The sequence below is a fragment of the Diadema antillarum genome, unplaced genomic scaffold (genome assembly GCF_040938485.1).
Source record: "Diadema antillarum isolate AM-2024a unplaced genomic scaffold, OU_Dant_1.0 seq00000376_RagTag, whole genome shotgun sequence".
In the NCBI taxonomy this organism is placed as follows: Eukaryota; Metazoa; Echinodermata; class Echinoidea; order Diadematoida; family Diadematidae; genus Diadema; species Diadema antillarum.
The window spans coordinates 804,170-821,877 of NW_027271375.1; the positions used below are offsets into that span (position 1 = coordinate 804,170).

Here is a 17,708-nt window from a genome sequence, read left to right on the forward strand (position 1 = left end):
AACAGTCCATATACTTTTAACGGTTTTTCTTCTATTTTTCTTCAGATTACGTGGGAACGCCCCCCAAAAATCCTTCCAAACCAACATTCCTCAGATGATCTCATCTGTCAATCATTGCTAAAGTTATGAAATGTTTAACAAAAGACATTGGAATGCACTTTCCCTCGACTCAGCATAACTTACATGTTTCTGTGATATTAATGTGACTAACAAAAGACAGGGAATATGCTTCATGGAACTAAGGATATGTGCATGTACTGCCTGACTGATTTCCTTGGGTAACGGGGTCAACGGACAAGGTCAATTCGTCAAAATTTCACGATATCCCTCATATCTATGCAACGCCCAAAGGTATTTCGTGAAACATGCATTTTATATTACCCAATAGAGAATCTCTAGGAATGTTTTTAGGCAAAAGGTCAAAGGTTACAAGGTCAAAGGTCATTTTGCAATTGTACATTTCTCTTCTTCCTTATTATCTCGGAAGTGGCTCAAGATTTCATTAGTGATTCTCTTGCGAATTTTAGGGTCATGTGTCAAAGATCAAGGGTCAAAGGCCAGCTTAAAATGCTAAAGTTTTACCATGCAATGCAAATTATGCTTTTTCTCCATACCTAAATGATTGATCAATGCATAAACTTATAAGGGTCAAAGGTCAAGCAAAAATCCTTAAGGTTTATTTGGTAAATGTGGTAAGAAACAGTACTCCCGGAATAGGGGAATATCTGTAGTCGTCGTAAATAATTACAATTTATAAAGCTTGTTTAGTGTTCTTGACAAATTGACAAGTTCAGAGACATCTCATTATGCCTCGGAACCATTTGCCATGAAAATTGGTTTGTTCCAAAAGGCAAAATGCACTTAAATCGACATTACGAAAGCTTAATCCGATGATGGAATGATTTATTGATGAGTTATTGCTTTGGGCGATGCCAGGTGCGTGCATGGTTGATGAGCTGACTGAAGTTTGACCTTTTGTGGCAATGACAGTCATGGTTTCACGGCCAAAGACTTGTTATAAACAATGGCGAAAAGCAATCATACTGTGTCCATATGAAGGTGACTCTGTGTGTGTGTGTGTGTGTGTGTGTGTGTGTGTGTGTGTTTGTTTGTTTGTGTGTGTGTAAATCTGTTTTTACAATTTAATTATGTTAATATTTCTTTACTTGTCTGTGTTTTTATCTCTCTTATTATTCTCTATTTTTTGGGCTTTGTTCAGATGGTAAAACATGGAGAGACAACATAAAGACGGGGAAACAAAGGAAAAAAACAGAAAATCGCGAGCAGCCAAACTGACTCAGCAACACTATAATATTTTACGCAAGACAACTGCTATGAAAGGAAGCTTCCTGAGATTTGTCACTATTTTATTCGTTATTGTTCTTATCAGAATGGCTCTTATTCAAATCTAATGCCACTCTGATATTGTTTTTCTTCGCAGCTTGTCTATTAAACATCAGGTACTATATGTAACTCCAGGTCGTAACACTGATTGTCAGTTTCACACTGTTACTAAGTCTCGATCCCAATGGCATGTTAGTGGCTACGAGTCAAAGAGGAAGAATCAGCTACGGAAATTTAGAAGATGTTCACAATGATCAGAATCATCCAGTACTCTCCGTTTAATCCAGTAGTGTCGTTCAGAGCACTTCTTCTCTCTTAAGCGAAGTATCCGATCAGCCAGAAAACGTGTTTCACTCTTCTTACAGCTACCACACACCAATTATGCACCTATTTACACCACATTATACAGCATGCACAATGTCACTATATCAGGCACAGCTCGTTTAAAGTTTTGTAATATAGCCTTAGCACAAATCTCAATATCGTCTAGTAATGGTTTCAACGAAAATAAATCTAAAGAGATTATAATATTTTGTTATCCGGTAATTTTTTTTATAACATGCATCGGAACTGTTTGTTCACTTTTTATCGATAGCGGAGTACCGGATTAAGTAGTACCCGATAATGTGGAGACTACTGTATTTCCATGATGGATGTATCAACAACGAAGTCGTGCATGTTCTATTTCTGACAGCTCTTTCGACGAGTATGTTTGAATTCTTATTATTTGTATTATAATTTTAATGAATCTGAAATGGGTAATTCATTTCATAATCTTTGATTATTTATGAATTCAAGTTTTCTGTGTATTTCTTAATGTGAAATAGAAAATAAATGAATAAACACACAAACAAACAAACAAAACGCCGACACTCGGGTCATTTACGTTATTTCGAAATGCACAAAATCCTAAAAGTTTGTTGTTATTCCATCGGTGGAATGTAACAGTTATGAAACTTGGTTAATCTGAAAATGAAGAACTCGTGTACTATCAAATCTTCGGAATTACGAACCTTGTGTCGTTTTCGGATGACAAACCTTTGAATTAATAGTGATAGTATAATGTGAGCTCAGGACCGACAAGTTTTAGATCTCATGTGTAATATGATAATACGTAGATGTTTTTACTTCGGTAATACAACATACAGGGAAAGTGGTAGAAGAGGTATAGGCCCTACGCCATAATCTGTTGGTTTCTCATGATTAATTCGTGGCCGCTAGAAGCCGATTGCGGAACCTTCGGCCTGACGCGCGGGCAGAACGAGATGAATGGCATTGGTAGGCCTACCTCATTTAGCACTTTCATTTCAACAAATTAATTGGCAAAAGGTGTTTGTAATACCACTCTGTTGTGCATTATTCCTGCTGTTATAGTTGGTCAGACCGTCAATGTAGGACGATTTTCCATCTTTGCTTGTCAGTCGTTTTCTCCTACAGACGTATCTAATTTATCCCTCTCAGATTTGAGGGGGAAAAAGTTTTGCCCTTTATAGGTTCTCATCATCGTTGCGTTTGAAGTGCTGTAGAGAATATTGACTTTTGTTTGATCAGGGAGGTGAGAAGAGGCAACTTCAAAATATTGCATTTACAGGTGTGGATGTGGAGGTGGGTGGTATGGGATTTTTCGGGCTTCTTCTTTTTTTTCTTTAGTTTGTTTGTTTGCTTGCTTGCCAGCGGATTTTGGAAAGAGAATGGGCAGAATAATTTGAAACGCTTTTGTTCTTTATAATGATGATAATAATGATAATAATAATAATGATAATAATAATAATAGAATAATAATAATAATAATAATAATAACGATAATGATAATGATAATAATAATAATTGTTATTAGGCCTATCATTATCATTTTATTAATATCATTATTGTTATTATTATCATTATCGTTATTATCATTATCAATATTATTGTCAATATCATTATGTGTTTCTTTTCAGTCGATTTTGCACAAGAGCTGCAGCAAATATTGTGAAGACCTACCTGTCTTGGTTTGTTTTGTTTGTTTGTCACGATCCATCGTCATGGGATCAACCCCGCACTCCCAGGCCTCCCCGTTAGCAAAAAGCATGATTTTTATTTATTTATTTATTTATTTATCTATCTATCTATTTATTTATTTAATTACTTATCTATTTATTTATTAATCTACTAATTTATGTATGTATGTATGTATGTATGTATATTTATTTATTTATTTATTTATTCATTCATTCATTCATTTATTCATTTATTCATTTATTGCAAGTTCACACTATTCTTTCATAAAGCGGTGCATTATAAGCTGTTTTGCTTCTCACGCGCATTATGATTAATTCACATCCGCACGGAAGTGATTGCAAAACTTTCATCGTGACGCATCGTGATGCATTAGAGATTTCCATGATTACTTTCCAACTCACTGCATCCCCACATTAATAAACCCACCAGAATAAACAACACCCATAGTAAAACATTAATAGATAATATATTGTCTAATGTTATTACTGAAACCTGCACGAACGGCATTCTTTATTCAGATATATCCGATCATCTACTGATTTTTATGATTAACGATAAATCTGCAACAACCCCAATACGCCGCCAACCCAAACAATACTTGAAAATGCATAGAAATGAAACACCACAAGATATTGATTCATTGAATCAAGATTTATTTGAAGAACAATGGAATGACGTCTTTGAACTCCAAGATGTTAATTCTTCTTATGAAATTGTTTTACAAAAACTTTTAGATTATTATGATAAACATATTCCTCTAACTACCAAAAGAAATGGAAGGAAAAGAGCCCGTCAACCATGGATTACTCAAGGTCTTATACATTCCATTCTTACTCGAAACCGTCTTTATAAAATATCTCTGTGAAAACCCACTCCTGAAAATGTGAAAAGGTGTAAAACATATAGAAACAAACTAAATACTTTAATTCGAGTTTCACGTAAATCATATATTTCAAATAAACTCGAATCTAACAAGGATGATAAAAGTGCTCTATGGCGGACTGTTAATGAAATGTTCAAAAAGAATTCTACGGAATGTCCTGATAGTATTACTCATAATGATAATGTCATTACCAATCCCGACCAAATTGCAAATATTTTTAACAATTTTTTTTTAAATGTTGGTCCTTCTTTAGCAGCATCTATTCCCATGATATCAAAAAATATAAAGAATATTTATCTGAAAGTAATCAAATTCTTTTTTTTTACTCCAATTAATGAATCTGAAATTATTGATACTGTTCGATCTCTGAAATGTAGTAAATCCTGTGCGCCTGATAATTTAAGGGTGAATTTGTTGAAAAAAATAATTTACCCCCTTGCAGCCCCTCTCACCAATATATTTAATCTATCCCTACTTAATGGCAAGTATCCAGACTCTTTTAAAATCGCCAAAGTTATCCCCATCTATAAAAGAGAAAATCCATCAATGGTGAAAAATTATAGACCCATCTCATTGTTGCCTGTTTTATCGAAAATTTTAGAAAAAGTAGTTTACAAGCGTCTTTACTAGTTTATGATTGAAAATGATATATTGAATGCGAATCAGTTTGGTTTTAGGAAAGGATTTTCTGCTGATTATGCTATAATCAAATCTGTCGACAAAATTATTGATGCGCTTACTAAAAAAGAACACATAATTGGAGTTTTTATGGATCTTAGTAAGGCATTTTGACACTATTGATCATGACATTTTACTTGAAAAATTACATAATCACGGCGTCAGAGGGATTACTTTGTCATGGTTCAGAAGTTATCTAAGTCATCGCAAATATGTTGTATCTAAATCTAGTCACTCATTATATTCTAACGTGTCATGTGGTGTCCCTCAGGGATCTATCCTCGGGCCCCTATACTTTTTTTTGATTTACATTAATGACATTATCAATTCCTCCCCCCGTTTGAACTTCATCTTATTTGCAGACGACACTAACGTTTTTTACTCTCACAAGGATATTGCAACACTGACTGATACACTTAATATGGAATTAGGCAAGTAATAAGTAATAAGCTTTCATCGAATATTGATAAGACATGTTTTATACATTTTCATACTCTTCAATAATATTCCAACCCACCCTTCCTAAAAGTATTTATATTGATGATATAAACATTGCTGAGAAACATTCAACCAAGTTTCTAGGAGTGACCCGAGATAGCAATCTAACTTGGAATACTCATGTCCAGAATATTACTACAGCAATAATTATCTAAAACAACTGGTGTTTTAAGGAGAATAAAGTATTTAATTAATTATCAAATTTTAATAATATTATATAACACGTTATTTTTACCATATGTAATGTACTGCAATATTGTGTGGGGCAACTGTAGCAAAACTAAATTAAACACAATTTTTATTTTTCAGAAAAAGGCTCTTCGTATATGCACACACTCAAATTTCTTGGCTCACACTGATCACATATTTTATCGCCTATTGAAAAACTCTAAAGGCCCATGATATTCATAACTGCCTTATTTATGTATAAACACACTCGAAATTTATTACCATTTTTTCATAATGCCTTAGTAACCAATGACCATATTCACTCATACCCAACCCGTCGTTCCCATGATTTTCATTTGAGTAATCCAAAGCTTCTATACTTGCTCAAAGGTCGATCAGACATCACGGTCCGGATACTATGGAACACTCTTCCTGAGGAGTTGAAACAATGTGCCTCCTTGTTTTCATTCAAAGCAAACGAGTAAATAAAGAAGCACATTTTATTACAGTATACTTCAAATACGAATTAAAAACAAATAATTCATATGATTAATGTTGGTCTCCCAAATAGCAACATCGCATATCGTTCCCTCTTCCAGCAAACCAATTCTATTATTCTACATTCCAGCATATCTGCCCTTGTGCACATTCTAGCACTTGCACGCACATCCACCACCATCACACATCAGAGTTTAGTTTCCCCTGCATCTTCGCAGTAGAATTTGTGTTGTATTGTATAATATTGTATTGTATTGTTATCGACACTAGTATACTTCCCTACCTTTTCCTCCGGCCGGCCATCTTTTCAAGCTATGCTTACAATGGCGGCCCTCTCCATTATCGCTCCAATTATGAATTATAATGAGATAAAAGGCATGTATACATTATTAATACGTTGACAAACCATGCGCCATTAGAATGTCTAATAGTCACCATTTTGCATTTTTAATGGACGGCAACTATTCTGATCTCGCTGCCAATTGGTTTAGCCTGTAAATGTCAGGGCTGAACAATATTTCAGGGGCGGATCAAGGAATTCCGTAATGGGGAGGCGCCTTTACAAAATTAACGGAGGGCGCACGAACCCAACCCATTTTTTTCTTTTTATTTCTATTCTTTTAAACAAAAAATAAAGAGGGGGCGCGCTCCCGGCGCGCCCTATATCTCTAGATCCGCCGCTGAATTTCATCCATTTTTTTTTTTTTTTTTTTAAGACTCACATTCTGTTTTGCTTGACAGTTGTTTTCTCCGACTTTTGTTAATCTAATCTCAAGTGATAAAAGTGAAAAGCATTTCTCCCTTGTGAATTTTCTCCGCATCGTTCAAAGCGCATCATTGGATAATTAATACACATTGAAGACTAGTCCGCAGTGTAACCCGGCAGGTGTTAATGGAAAACGTGTATAACAAAATCAGCTCGTCCCAATCGGTCACAGTGTTGATATTACTCTCTAAAAAAATCGAGTGAAAATATTCACTCTTAAAAGAGTGAATACAAAAAGAGTGAATTTTGAGTGAAAATGGAGTGAATTTTGAGTGAAAATGTTCATTTTCACTCATTTTGGAGTGACCTCAGGGATCACTCCAAGATTTTGGAGTGATCCCTGAAGTCACTCTAAAACGAGTGAAAATGAACATTTTCACTCAAAATTCACTCCATTTTCACTCTAAATTCACTCTTTTTGTATTCACTCTTTTAAGAGTGAATATTTTCACTCGATTTTTTTATTTTTTTATTTTTTAGAGAGAGTAGCTTCAAGAATCAAGCTGCACCGAGATAGCACTCATTTCTCAATCATTCCTGCTAACCAACCAGTTTATTCAGGGAAATATCAATCCGAGTAGAGTCCGGTAAGTTATCCATAATAATCAAAGTAGAGTAATAAAGAAACACAAACAAGACAACATTTTCAATGGAAGCTAACAAACAATACGATAGCCAAGTTTCATATTGACTTATAGGTGTCCTACACGCAAAGTTCTTCTAGATTATTTCTTGCGAGAAAAAAAAATGCAAAAGAAAGAAGGCAAAATTACATCAGTATTACGCCACATGGACTAGGGCCTACGTGTATGTGACGCGGAATCAAACGGAGAAAGGATGAATAGTCCCGAAGGCGTGCCATAGTCCACATTGCTTGCCGACTTCGTTCTTCTCATTGGCTTCATGAATCTTCACTTCTCTCCTCAATGATTTTACAACCTTCAACTCCTCCCTCTTACCCTTTGATCCCTTCCATTTCATCTTTGTCCTCCCAATTACGATATCCGAACATCTTACTTGATTCTCACTCTAGCCATCATCCTTACCACTCACTGACTCTCTCTCTACCGCCCGTCAGGATAACGATCAACTTCCAACCCATTACGGTCCCCCAGTCTTCATTTCTTTATCCTTCTTACAACCCCCATATGTTGCTTCTCTCCTCAATTCTCCTCTTTCTAGACTCTTCTTCTGCCAAGCAACAACGCGGGTAAGGACTACCAACAAATAATAAGTTATGTCCTAGACTTGCAATGCTATAAGAGAGGGAGAAAGAAATCTGAGTAATCTGCGTAAAAAAAAAAATTCTGGTAATAACTGTATGATTGATTTAGCGTGGGCTTAGTGTACTAGTATCTATAGCAGACATAATATTTATAAGGCAAGGCATATATAGTAGGGGCAAGCATGGTGTCACCGGACACCATGGTATTACCGGACACGCACATTTTTGCGTACTAATGACATTCTGTACGCGCGAGACTTCGTAGATTAGCCTCACAGAACTTTGTGTGGACCGAAATCGCAAAGAACGCCACATAAAAATGTAAAAACACGAAAAAATTCACATTTTACCTCAAATTTATAGTTGAGTGACCCGCACCTCGTTTATAGTTAATATTTATGCATGTTTGAATCACATTTCGCGACTGAAATTCTATGAAATCCCACTCACATACAGGAAAAATGCTGAAGATTCTATTAGAACCAAAAGTTCACTGATCAATATCGGAAAAATTGTAGCTATCGTCCTCAAACGCGAACGATGCGGAATAGTTGTGCGCTAAGGGGCACGAAACTCATCACCCGCGCGTGCAGCTCCCATAGACAAAGCACGTATACTCTAACCAGTTGTCGAATTCTCACAAGGTTTTATTGCGTGAACTGTTCGAAATGGTCAAGACAGACATTTTACTGTAAAATACGAAATTTGAGCTTCATTTGCAGATTTTTTTGTGTGTCATCCGCTCGGTGAGAATGTGTACGGTGATTTGTGGGATGAATTGTGATTCTGGTGCAAGGATTAGGTGCGAAAGACCTCGATTATTCGATTACGAAAATAGCGTCCGGTAATACAATGCGATTTTGCACCGCGCTAAAAACCACTATTTTTAGAGGGGTATGTTTGAAGCATATTTTCTAAAAACTGGAATGAAGAAATGACGTAAGTTGGCTGAATTCGTAATTTCCATGAGTCTGTGAATAAGTGGTGTTGTTTTTAGCCGAAATTTCATTCTATGAGTACGGAATTCAAAGCCACAAAGAAAAGCGTCCGGTAATAGGATGTTCCACCCTATGCCTCCACATAATTATATACGTACGCGTTTTTTTTTTTTTGAATGCTTTGAAAGGCGGTCAATTATTCAAAAAAATAATGCGCAAGTATAATTACTATGGCTGACACTAGACAGACACGACACGCTGTGTAATTTGCATTTTGTCGGTCGCTGGTTTGCATACATCGTCAAACCAGAGTCTGGGGATAACGATCGTACGAGACTAGGTCCAAAGAAAAAACTGATTTGCGCATGCGCACAGTTCAACCGCCAAATCTGTTTCTGCTTTGAACGCAGCGAAGTTCCACTGCGTTCTATGCTTTAATTTACACTTTCCATCATGTATATTAAGGAAATAATCATCGACGGCTTCAAATCCTATGCTCAAAGGACTGAGATTAAAGGATTTGACCCACTCTTCAACGCAATCACTGGCTTGAACGGCTCTGGAAAATCAAACATCCTCGATTCGATATGTTTTCTCCTTGGAATATCAAATTTAACACAGGTGGGACTAACGATTATGGACATGGTTGCTGTGTGCTCACGCAGTACCGGTATTTTGTTGAATGAAGCCGATGGCGATGCAGTGTTGTTGTTCATGTAGGCATCTAGTATCTATATCGTGATTCCTAAATGGTTCTGTTGTTAACGGCGTACAGTACAGTGCCGAAAGAAAGAATAAACTCCTTTCCTAACTGGAACAATTTCGTACATTTTGAACACAATTCTAATCTATCATGCTATGCACATGATGCACATGCACGAGAGTGGTTCTTGTATGTCGCACGACTCGTAGGCCCAAAACGGTGGCCGAAGTCTTAACATACTGGAAGTAAAGTAACCATTGATTTAGTTACTCGTACTCTAACTATACAAGGCCCATTCACTGTACATGGTACGTCTGTTTTCGCATAGCGTAGTAACAGCGTCTGGTCGGGCTACTCGTACTCAGTCGTAGGCTCCAATAACCCAATCCAAAACGGTGGTTAACGTTACTTACTTAGGCCTACATAACATAACGGCTGGTCGCCCGTACCGTTTAACCTTCACAGCAATTCAGCTTTACTGCCTTTACAGTCGCAGCAGACGGGTGCAATTAACTCACTGACACTGTTTTCATTTTGACCTGACCTCGCTTTCCTCTTGAATGAACACATTTCGCACGAAAACCGCTAGGAAAGTGTCACACTCACAGCAAAACTGCTGTAACTTTACTGTTAGTGTTAACTTCCTTTTAATTCAACTAATTGATTTGATTACCTACCTGAATTACTTACGATGATGCCCAGTAAGTTGAAAAACTTAATACTAGTACTACTACGTAATAGTACACGTAGAAGGCCATTCAAAGGATTTAAAGGACAAGTTCACCTTCATAGACATGTGGGTTGAGTGAACAATGGTGAATGCAGCAATACATCATAAATAGTAGAACACATCAATGAGAGTTTGAGGAAAATCGCACAATCCGTTCAAAAGTTAAGAATTTTTGAAGTTTTCTGCTCAGTCACGGCTGGATGAGAAGACTACTATAGCTTGTGATGTCACATGAGTACAACTATATAAAGAAAGCATAAAGAAAATTCAAGATATTCTCACTTTTCTCACATAATAAAAGAACACTCGACTTCTCTCTTTCAAAAGTCAGGGGGAATGATATTACCCCTAACATAAAGGTCAATAGCACAATCAGAGTATGCAATTGTGTAACAGGGTAAAAATGAAAACACTTGGTGAAAATGCTTTTTTTGTTGTTTGTTGTAGCTGAGTGTTCAAATTTACATTACATGTAAAGAAAGAGTCAAAATTTTGCATTAAACTGCGCATAGATTAGCATTTGAATTAGGGGTGTCGAATTACATTGAAATGACTAATATATTGGAAAAATTCATTTAAAAAAAGGAGAATGTTTTTTTCATCTGATATTGCTGTTAGATATTCCTGATAAATATCCCTTTCATTCACCACCAGCACATAGCCATGACATATCACAAATTATATGAATAAATTTCATATTTTCACTTCTCGAAATGTATGATCAATTTTGTAGGCATTATTTTGAATTCAAATAAAACCACTTTTACATATTTTATCATATTTCACTTTTGCCAAAGAGTGAAGAGGCGAAACTTTCAGGAATAGGTAACAGACATGTAGTGCCATTATTACAAATTTTAATGAAATTAGGGCTGGTACTTTGGAAGATACGATATTTTTCATCAAAAAATTATCTGTACAGCTTGACCTTGAATGTGCGCACAGTGTTTGGATCAATTCTCATATTTGTTAAAACAGATAGAAGAATGAATGTGAGATTTATGATGACTTGAGTTGATATCCAAGCTGTGACACTCAAACAATGACATATCAAGCCAAAATACTATGTTTATGCTTATGATATCTTTAGAAATTGAACAAGCATTGAAATATGAACACTGAACACTTATCATATGACCTTCTAACTGCGACCAGCCCCAACTGTACACGGAGCGTCCCGGGTTTAATGACCTTCATGCAGTATAACATGGGCATGTATCGCACTTTTTTATGCTCAGCAGTTTGTAAAAATATAAAAAAATAAGTTCCTATTGCTCAAATTTGCTCAAATTTTCACACAACAGATTTCTACATATGTACAATTCATGGTTAAAAAAACAATGATATTCAATGAGGGGAAAAGATTCTTTAAAGTAGTCAAATTAGGATGGGTACCTCACTGAAAATACTGAAAAACGGCTGCACTTATTTTCCTCAGCATTTAAATATGGCTCAAATCTAAAAACAGGCTGAACATTTATTGGCAAACAGTGCACCATAATTAATAAGCCTATTTGCTAAATCTTAGAATTCAGAATAACGGTATAAGATGATTAAATTTTATATTTATTTATTTTAGACGTGGGTGCCGTCCTGTATCATAATATTTATTTTTCTATGTTTAGTAGGACCGATCTAGTTTTGCTTGGTTTTTTTTTTCGGGCCACCAAAAAATAAAGGCCCGATCGGGCCACCAAAATAAATTTAGTGTGGAGCCTTGGCCTGCATCAGTGTGGATAAAGTGTCTTGCTGAAGGGCACATATCGGGCACACCGCTCCAGCTCTCGGCTCCAGAGTAGACGACACACATGTACATTATACATAGTACGCGTGGTGTAACTGTAAGTCGATTTTTTTTTCGACTTACGCACAAGTCGAAACTCGCCTAAGTCGATGTGTTTTGCCCAGTCCCGAGAAGATCGACTGTAAGTCCAGACAAAGGAGTTTTCTATATTTCATAGTTTGAGGCGTACCTACATCTGTACCCTACATTTTACCTCCTGATTTCAGATTAGGTCTTATATATCATAATTAAATTCTTTATTTTTTTGTCTATTAGTTTTGTACGCATGCAACATTACAATTAGAATTGTATACGTAGACTTCTACATTTGGATATTTTTACCCCATTCAATTCAAAACTGTCCTAACAAAAAATGATATTGTAATATTTGCTCAGTCTCTTATGTGTAGTCTTATTACTGAACTGCATTGTTGCCATAGGTGAGAGCTGGCAGCCTACAAGAACTTGTGTACAAAGGGGGACAGGCTGGTGTTACCAAGGCAACAGTGACGATCATCTTCGACAACCGCAACAAGAAGCAGAGTCCCGTGGGCTATGAGAGCTTCGATGAAATCACTGTCTCCAGACAGGTCAGTAACTAAAACTTTTTGTGACAAACGCAAACAGAAAAACTGACCAGAAATGAACATTATTGTCCCCCGCCGAACGAGTTCGAGCAGGGGACTATGAAACGGGCTCCGTACGTGTGTGTGTCTGTGCTTCCGTCCGTGCGTCCGTCTGTGCGTCCGTCCGTGTGTGCGTCCGTGTGTGATCAAAATGTTCAATTTGCTACTTCTCTGTCATTTATGAGCCAATTTTGATTCTATTTGCTATATATGATAGCACTACATGGGAGCTTTGAAACTTCTACACAGAATTTCAGTCGTGACCTTTGACCTTGACCTTTGACCTATATTGTACATTTTGCTACAAAATGCTACTCCTTCGCCATTTCTAACCCGATTTCGATTCGGTTTGCTTTATGTGATGGCACTAGGTGAGGGCTTCAAAACTTCTACACAGAATTTTGACTTTTGACTTCTTTGACCTTTGACCTTGATTTTTGACCTATATTGTACATTTTGCTACAAAATGCTACTCCTTCGCCATTTCTAACCCGATTTTGATTCCGTTTGCTTTATGTGATGGCACTAGGTGAGGGCTTCAAAACTTCTAAACAGAATTTTGACCTTTGACTTCTTTGACCTTTGACCTTGATTGTTGACTTATATTGCACATTTTGCTACAAAATGCTACTTCCGGCGGGGACATATACACGTTACGCACCGCGTAATTTCTACTTTTCCTTGTTTATTAGTGGAAATTTGAGCAAAGAAAATGGGATCCCAATGGAATCCCATTTTCTTTGCTCAATTTTCCACTTTTGTGTTAGAGTGTGCTACATATATGTGGACCATGTTCAGCTTAGAACTTCTGCACAGAATTACCTTCAATCTTGTCTGTCAAATACGCAGAGTGAAGATGTTTCTCCTCAGTGTACAGATGTGAATTTTCATGTGTTGGTTCATATGGCATGTGGCTGTAATTAAACATGGTATACAAATTCATATGATCATCAGTTGCATTACATATACATTGTACATGTGTACAGTGTATGTAATACACATCGCGACATGATGCATTGAAACTGTCTTAGGCTTTTAAATCATAATTTCTTTGTTGTTTTGTTCTCATTAAGTATCTTTCATAGCTTAATGGATTCCTACTAAACAAGGATGAAACAGAGGTGACTTGCTGTTCAAATTGGATTCCCACCGCAACATCTTACAACAGTTCAATGTAGTGCAATGCATACCACCTCACCACCTGTTACATGTATGTGTATTGAACGAACTGTGTAAGATTTTGGACCTTTACAATTGCCTAATACTGTCTTTTAATCAAATTATTTTAGAATGTTGCATACATGAATTGATTAAATGTTGCTAGATATCTTCGATGTTGACGTATGTTGTACGCAGGTTGTCATTGGAGGCAGAAATAAGTACCTGATCAATGGCAGCAATGCCAACAACAGCCGAGTCCAGGACCTCTTCTGCAGCGTGCAGCTCAACGTCAACAACCCACACTTCCTTATCATGCAGGTTGGTCCTACCCTGTATAGAGACCTAGTCTGGTGCTAACTTGATACTATTTCTAGGCTGTTAGACTTGTCGCTGTTTGCTCTTTGAACATCTTTTTTTTGTTCTGCTGAAAAGTCCTTTCTTTTCTAGAAACTTACCTCCTACCTTGTATTTGAAATTGAGATGCCTTCCGGTAAAAAAGTTACTGGAAGTCACTTACCGTATACGCTATAATTTTCGTGTACATAAATTTTCGCGAATTGCTGCTGTCACACATTTTCGCGAGTGGTTAAATTCGCGATTGGGGGACCAGAGAAAATATGAAGTGGCAAAGAAAGTGTGAATTTCAACTTACCAGCAAATAAGAATGATACTAGTTATACACTGCATGAAAAAAACTTACCAAACTCTGCGAACTAGTAAGTTAGAATTCAACATTTTTGAAGTGATGAAGTCCATTGTGCTAGATTTCTGACGAGTGGTCCCCTTGCAATAATGGATTGGCTCTCCACAGTATTCGTAAGTAGATGTGGACGTGCTATACATGTATGTATAAACAAGCTTTGATAGCCAGTATGGTCTGTTCGGTAAGCCGTGACATGGTATAGTAGTACTGAAATGTTTGTATCATCAAAGCAAGGGATTCAATTTGGAAGGTGATATTTTCGCGTGTTGTTAATTTCGCGAATAGCTCTCGGCTCGCGAAATTCGCGAAAATGAAACCCCCGCGAAATATACATGTACAATGTAGCGTACACTTTTGTATACAGTATACTTGCTGGGCCCTATCTTATAAAACTTGTGATAGAAATCAATAAATCACAAATCTCTTGAAAGCTGCAATCAATTGCAACCTGTGATTGATCGATAGATTGTAGTTCTCCGTCTTAATTTCAATCATAACTTTTTATTAGATGGATTTGCTTTCAATCGTAAAGTTGTGATTGATTTGAATCAATCACAAGTCTTTATAAGACGGGGCCCTGGTCTTTGCTATCTGTATTCAGTCAACAGGGTCTAGGGGTCATAGACCCTCCTACATATATTACCATAACTTGTTACTCATGTTTGCTTAAATCAAGGATACAGGATCACCTGTTGCATTTTATATGATCCACTTTTCAAAGACAAATATCCAAGACTGAAGAGGGAGAAATTCCAAGACTCAGAATGATTATATCTGTGAAGATTTTTAAGAAAGTAATGATCTGTAATCCATAATTCTTACATTGCTTTGTTTGCTGTTTGGCACACACACTGGAATGCTTTCTGTGTCGATAGGCACAGACATCTCAAAACTTATATTGTCAATGATTAGATATTACCTAACTCAGAGCTCGACACTAACGGTGGCCCGGGGCCACCAAAAACGCACGTTGGGTCCCCAAAATTTCAGAAATGAAGAATGTGGTGGCCTGATCGGGCCACCAAAAAAGGTCGGATGTTTGCCTTTGGGCCACCAAAAATAAAAGTTAGTGTGGAGCCCTGCCTAACTCATCTACTCCCTTTTGTGTCAACATGGCCTTTTGTTTGGACTGAGGCATATTGCGCTCCTGAATGGCCTTGTTAATCACAACTAGGTGTAGTTTAGAGGATTTTTAATATTGAATCCTAAACAATGAAAAAGCTTGGTAGGCTGTTAAGCTACAGTGTAGGTGCTTGGTCATATGAAAAGTTATTCTTAGTGTGTTCAATTCACTCTTAACATCCTTTGTGTTTTGTTGTTGCAGGGTCGAATAACCAAGGTGCTGAACATGAAGCCGCCTGAAGTGAGTTGCCATGAAATTACTTGATAAATTTTGTCAGGTGCCCGTGCATTGGCCGCTAATGCAATACAATTGCGTTAGCGGCCAATGCACGGGCACCCGACGATTTGTTCTTCATGATTTTTTTTATATACATGTGGGTGTGTGTGTGTGTGTTTGTGTATGTTTGTTTACTACCCCATTATGCAGGACATTTTAATAATGCACTCCAGATGTGCTCTAAACTATAAGAACAGTGGAAGAGGCTCTGAAATGCTCTTAAAGTTGTGCCCTCTCGAGGCTAGGTTCAAGAGAGCTCCTGAAGCAGTATAAACTCTGCATAAATGGTCACATACGATTAGAAGTTTGCGGAAGTGGTGTGTTGCTTGTGCTGGAGAAACAGTTCGTGTGTTTTAGTTTCCCTTCTCTCGCAAAGGTTACCATTACAATTATTCCTTTCTCAGCCACTTCATGTCTAGTCGTGATTGACTGTGACTCTCTGTATGAACAAACTCAAGGGGCATAAAGTCAAAGCATTTCAAGAGCACTCCTGTGCCAAGCTTCTTGTATAAATGGAATTGTAAAGATGCCAACTGTTACTTTATTGCAGTATGATTATTGTATTGTTTTTTGGCTAAAGACACTGTAGCTTTCTACAGAAAGTACTGTCTTTCCTGAATTGTATTTCTGAGTACTGTATGTCTGTGGCAGGAAAGTTAAAGTATGTTTTTTCTGTCAAAAGTATGCTTTTTCAGCTCTCAGCATACTGTAATGCTGTGTGCAAGATTGGCATTCCTGGGTATAAGATTTCATATTTGGAACCTCATATAATACAGAAGTTTGTCTTTCAGTGACAGTTTCGACCGTGATTTTTATAGCATTACATTGTATATCTTCCATTCTCTTTGAAACTAGATTCTGTCTATGATTGAGGAGGCTGCGGGAACCAGGATGTATGAGAACAAGAAAGCTTCGGCTCAGAAGACAATTGAGAAAAAGGATGCCAAGCTTAAGGAAATAGAATCGGTAATTGTTGGTGTGTGTGTGTGTGTGTTTGTGAAGCCTGAGCTGGGATACTTTGGGTTGATATGTGCTATGAGTGCACTGATTGCAAACATTTTGTTGTCATGTGTTACCACGATTCAATTAAATGTCAGCAAACAGACCAAATCAGAAATATCACAGATAAATGTAACTTTGCATAGATAAGTTGCCATGACAGTGCACTCTTCCATGTGAAAGACCTTGAAAAAATTACTGCAAAAAGTCTCTTGCTCTGTCATTAATCCCTCTTTACAAAAAAAAAACAATGAAAATGCACTTCACACTGAATAATAGAAGTAATGAATACACCATATATTTTGTAAGTATGATATTTTGCGAATTGGAACTTGTAAGATAATTTTTTCGAGTTTGTGCATTCAAAATCAAGATCCTCAATGACAGGATGAGCAATCAATGCTATTACTTTTCAGAAGAAATGTTAGTGTGATTTTCAACCTTGGAATGATATGCAGTGTGCGCGTGTTACAGGAGGCAATAACTTTCCAAGTTTTTAATTTGGCAAATGTCTGTCGACTAGCCAAAAAGTAAATACACCACAAAATGTACAGCATACACAGCAGATGATGCTTATGTGACACATGGACCAGCAGTTGCTTCTT

General features: G+C 36.9%; 1 protein-coding gene across 1 annotated transcript in view; it reads left to right on the forward strand.

Annotated features, from left to right (window-relative positions):
- The first annotated feature begins 9,410 nt into the window (after positions 1–9,410).
- LOC139731491 (structural maintenance of chromosomes protein 2-like) overlaps positions 9,411–17,708 on the forward strand; it is a 37,962-nt gene continuing 29,664 nt past the window's right edge. Inside the window, exons 1-5 of the mRNA XM_071642375.1 lie at positions 9,411–9,620; positions 12,656–12,805; positions 14,198–14,320; positions 16,030–16,068; positions 16,960–17,070. Coding sequence (XP_071498476.1) covers positions 9,453–9,620; positions 12,656–12,805; positions 14,198–14,320; positions 16,030–16,068; positions 16,960–17,070 — 591 coding nt within the window. The 5' untranslated portion in view covers positions 9,411–9,452. The remainder of the gene's footprint in view (positions 9,621–12,655; positions 12,806–14,197; positions 14,321–16,029; positions 16,069–16,959; positions 17,071–17,708) is intronic.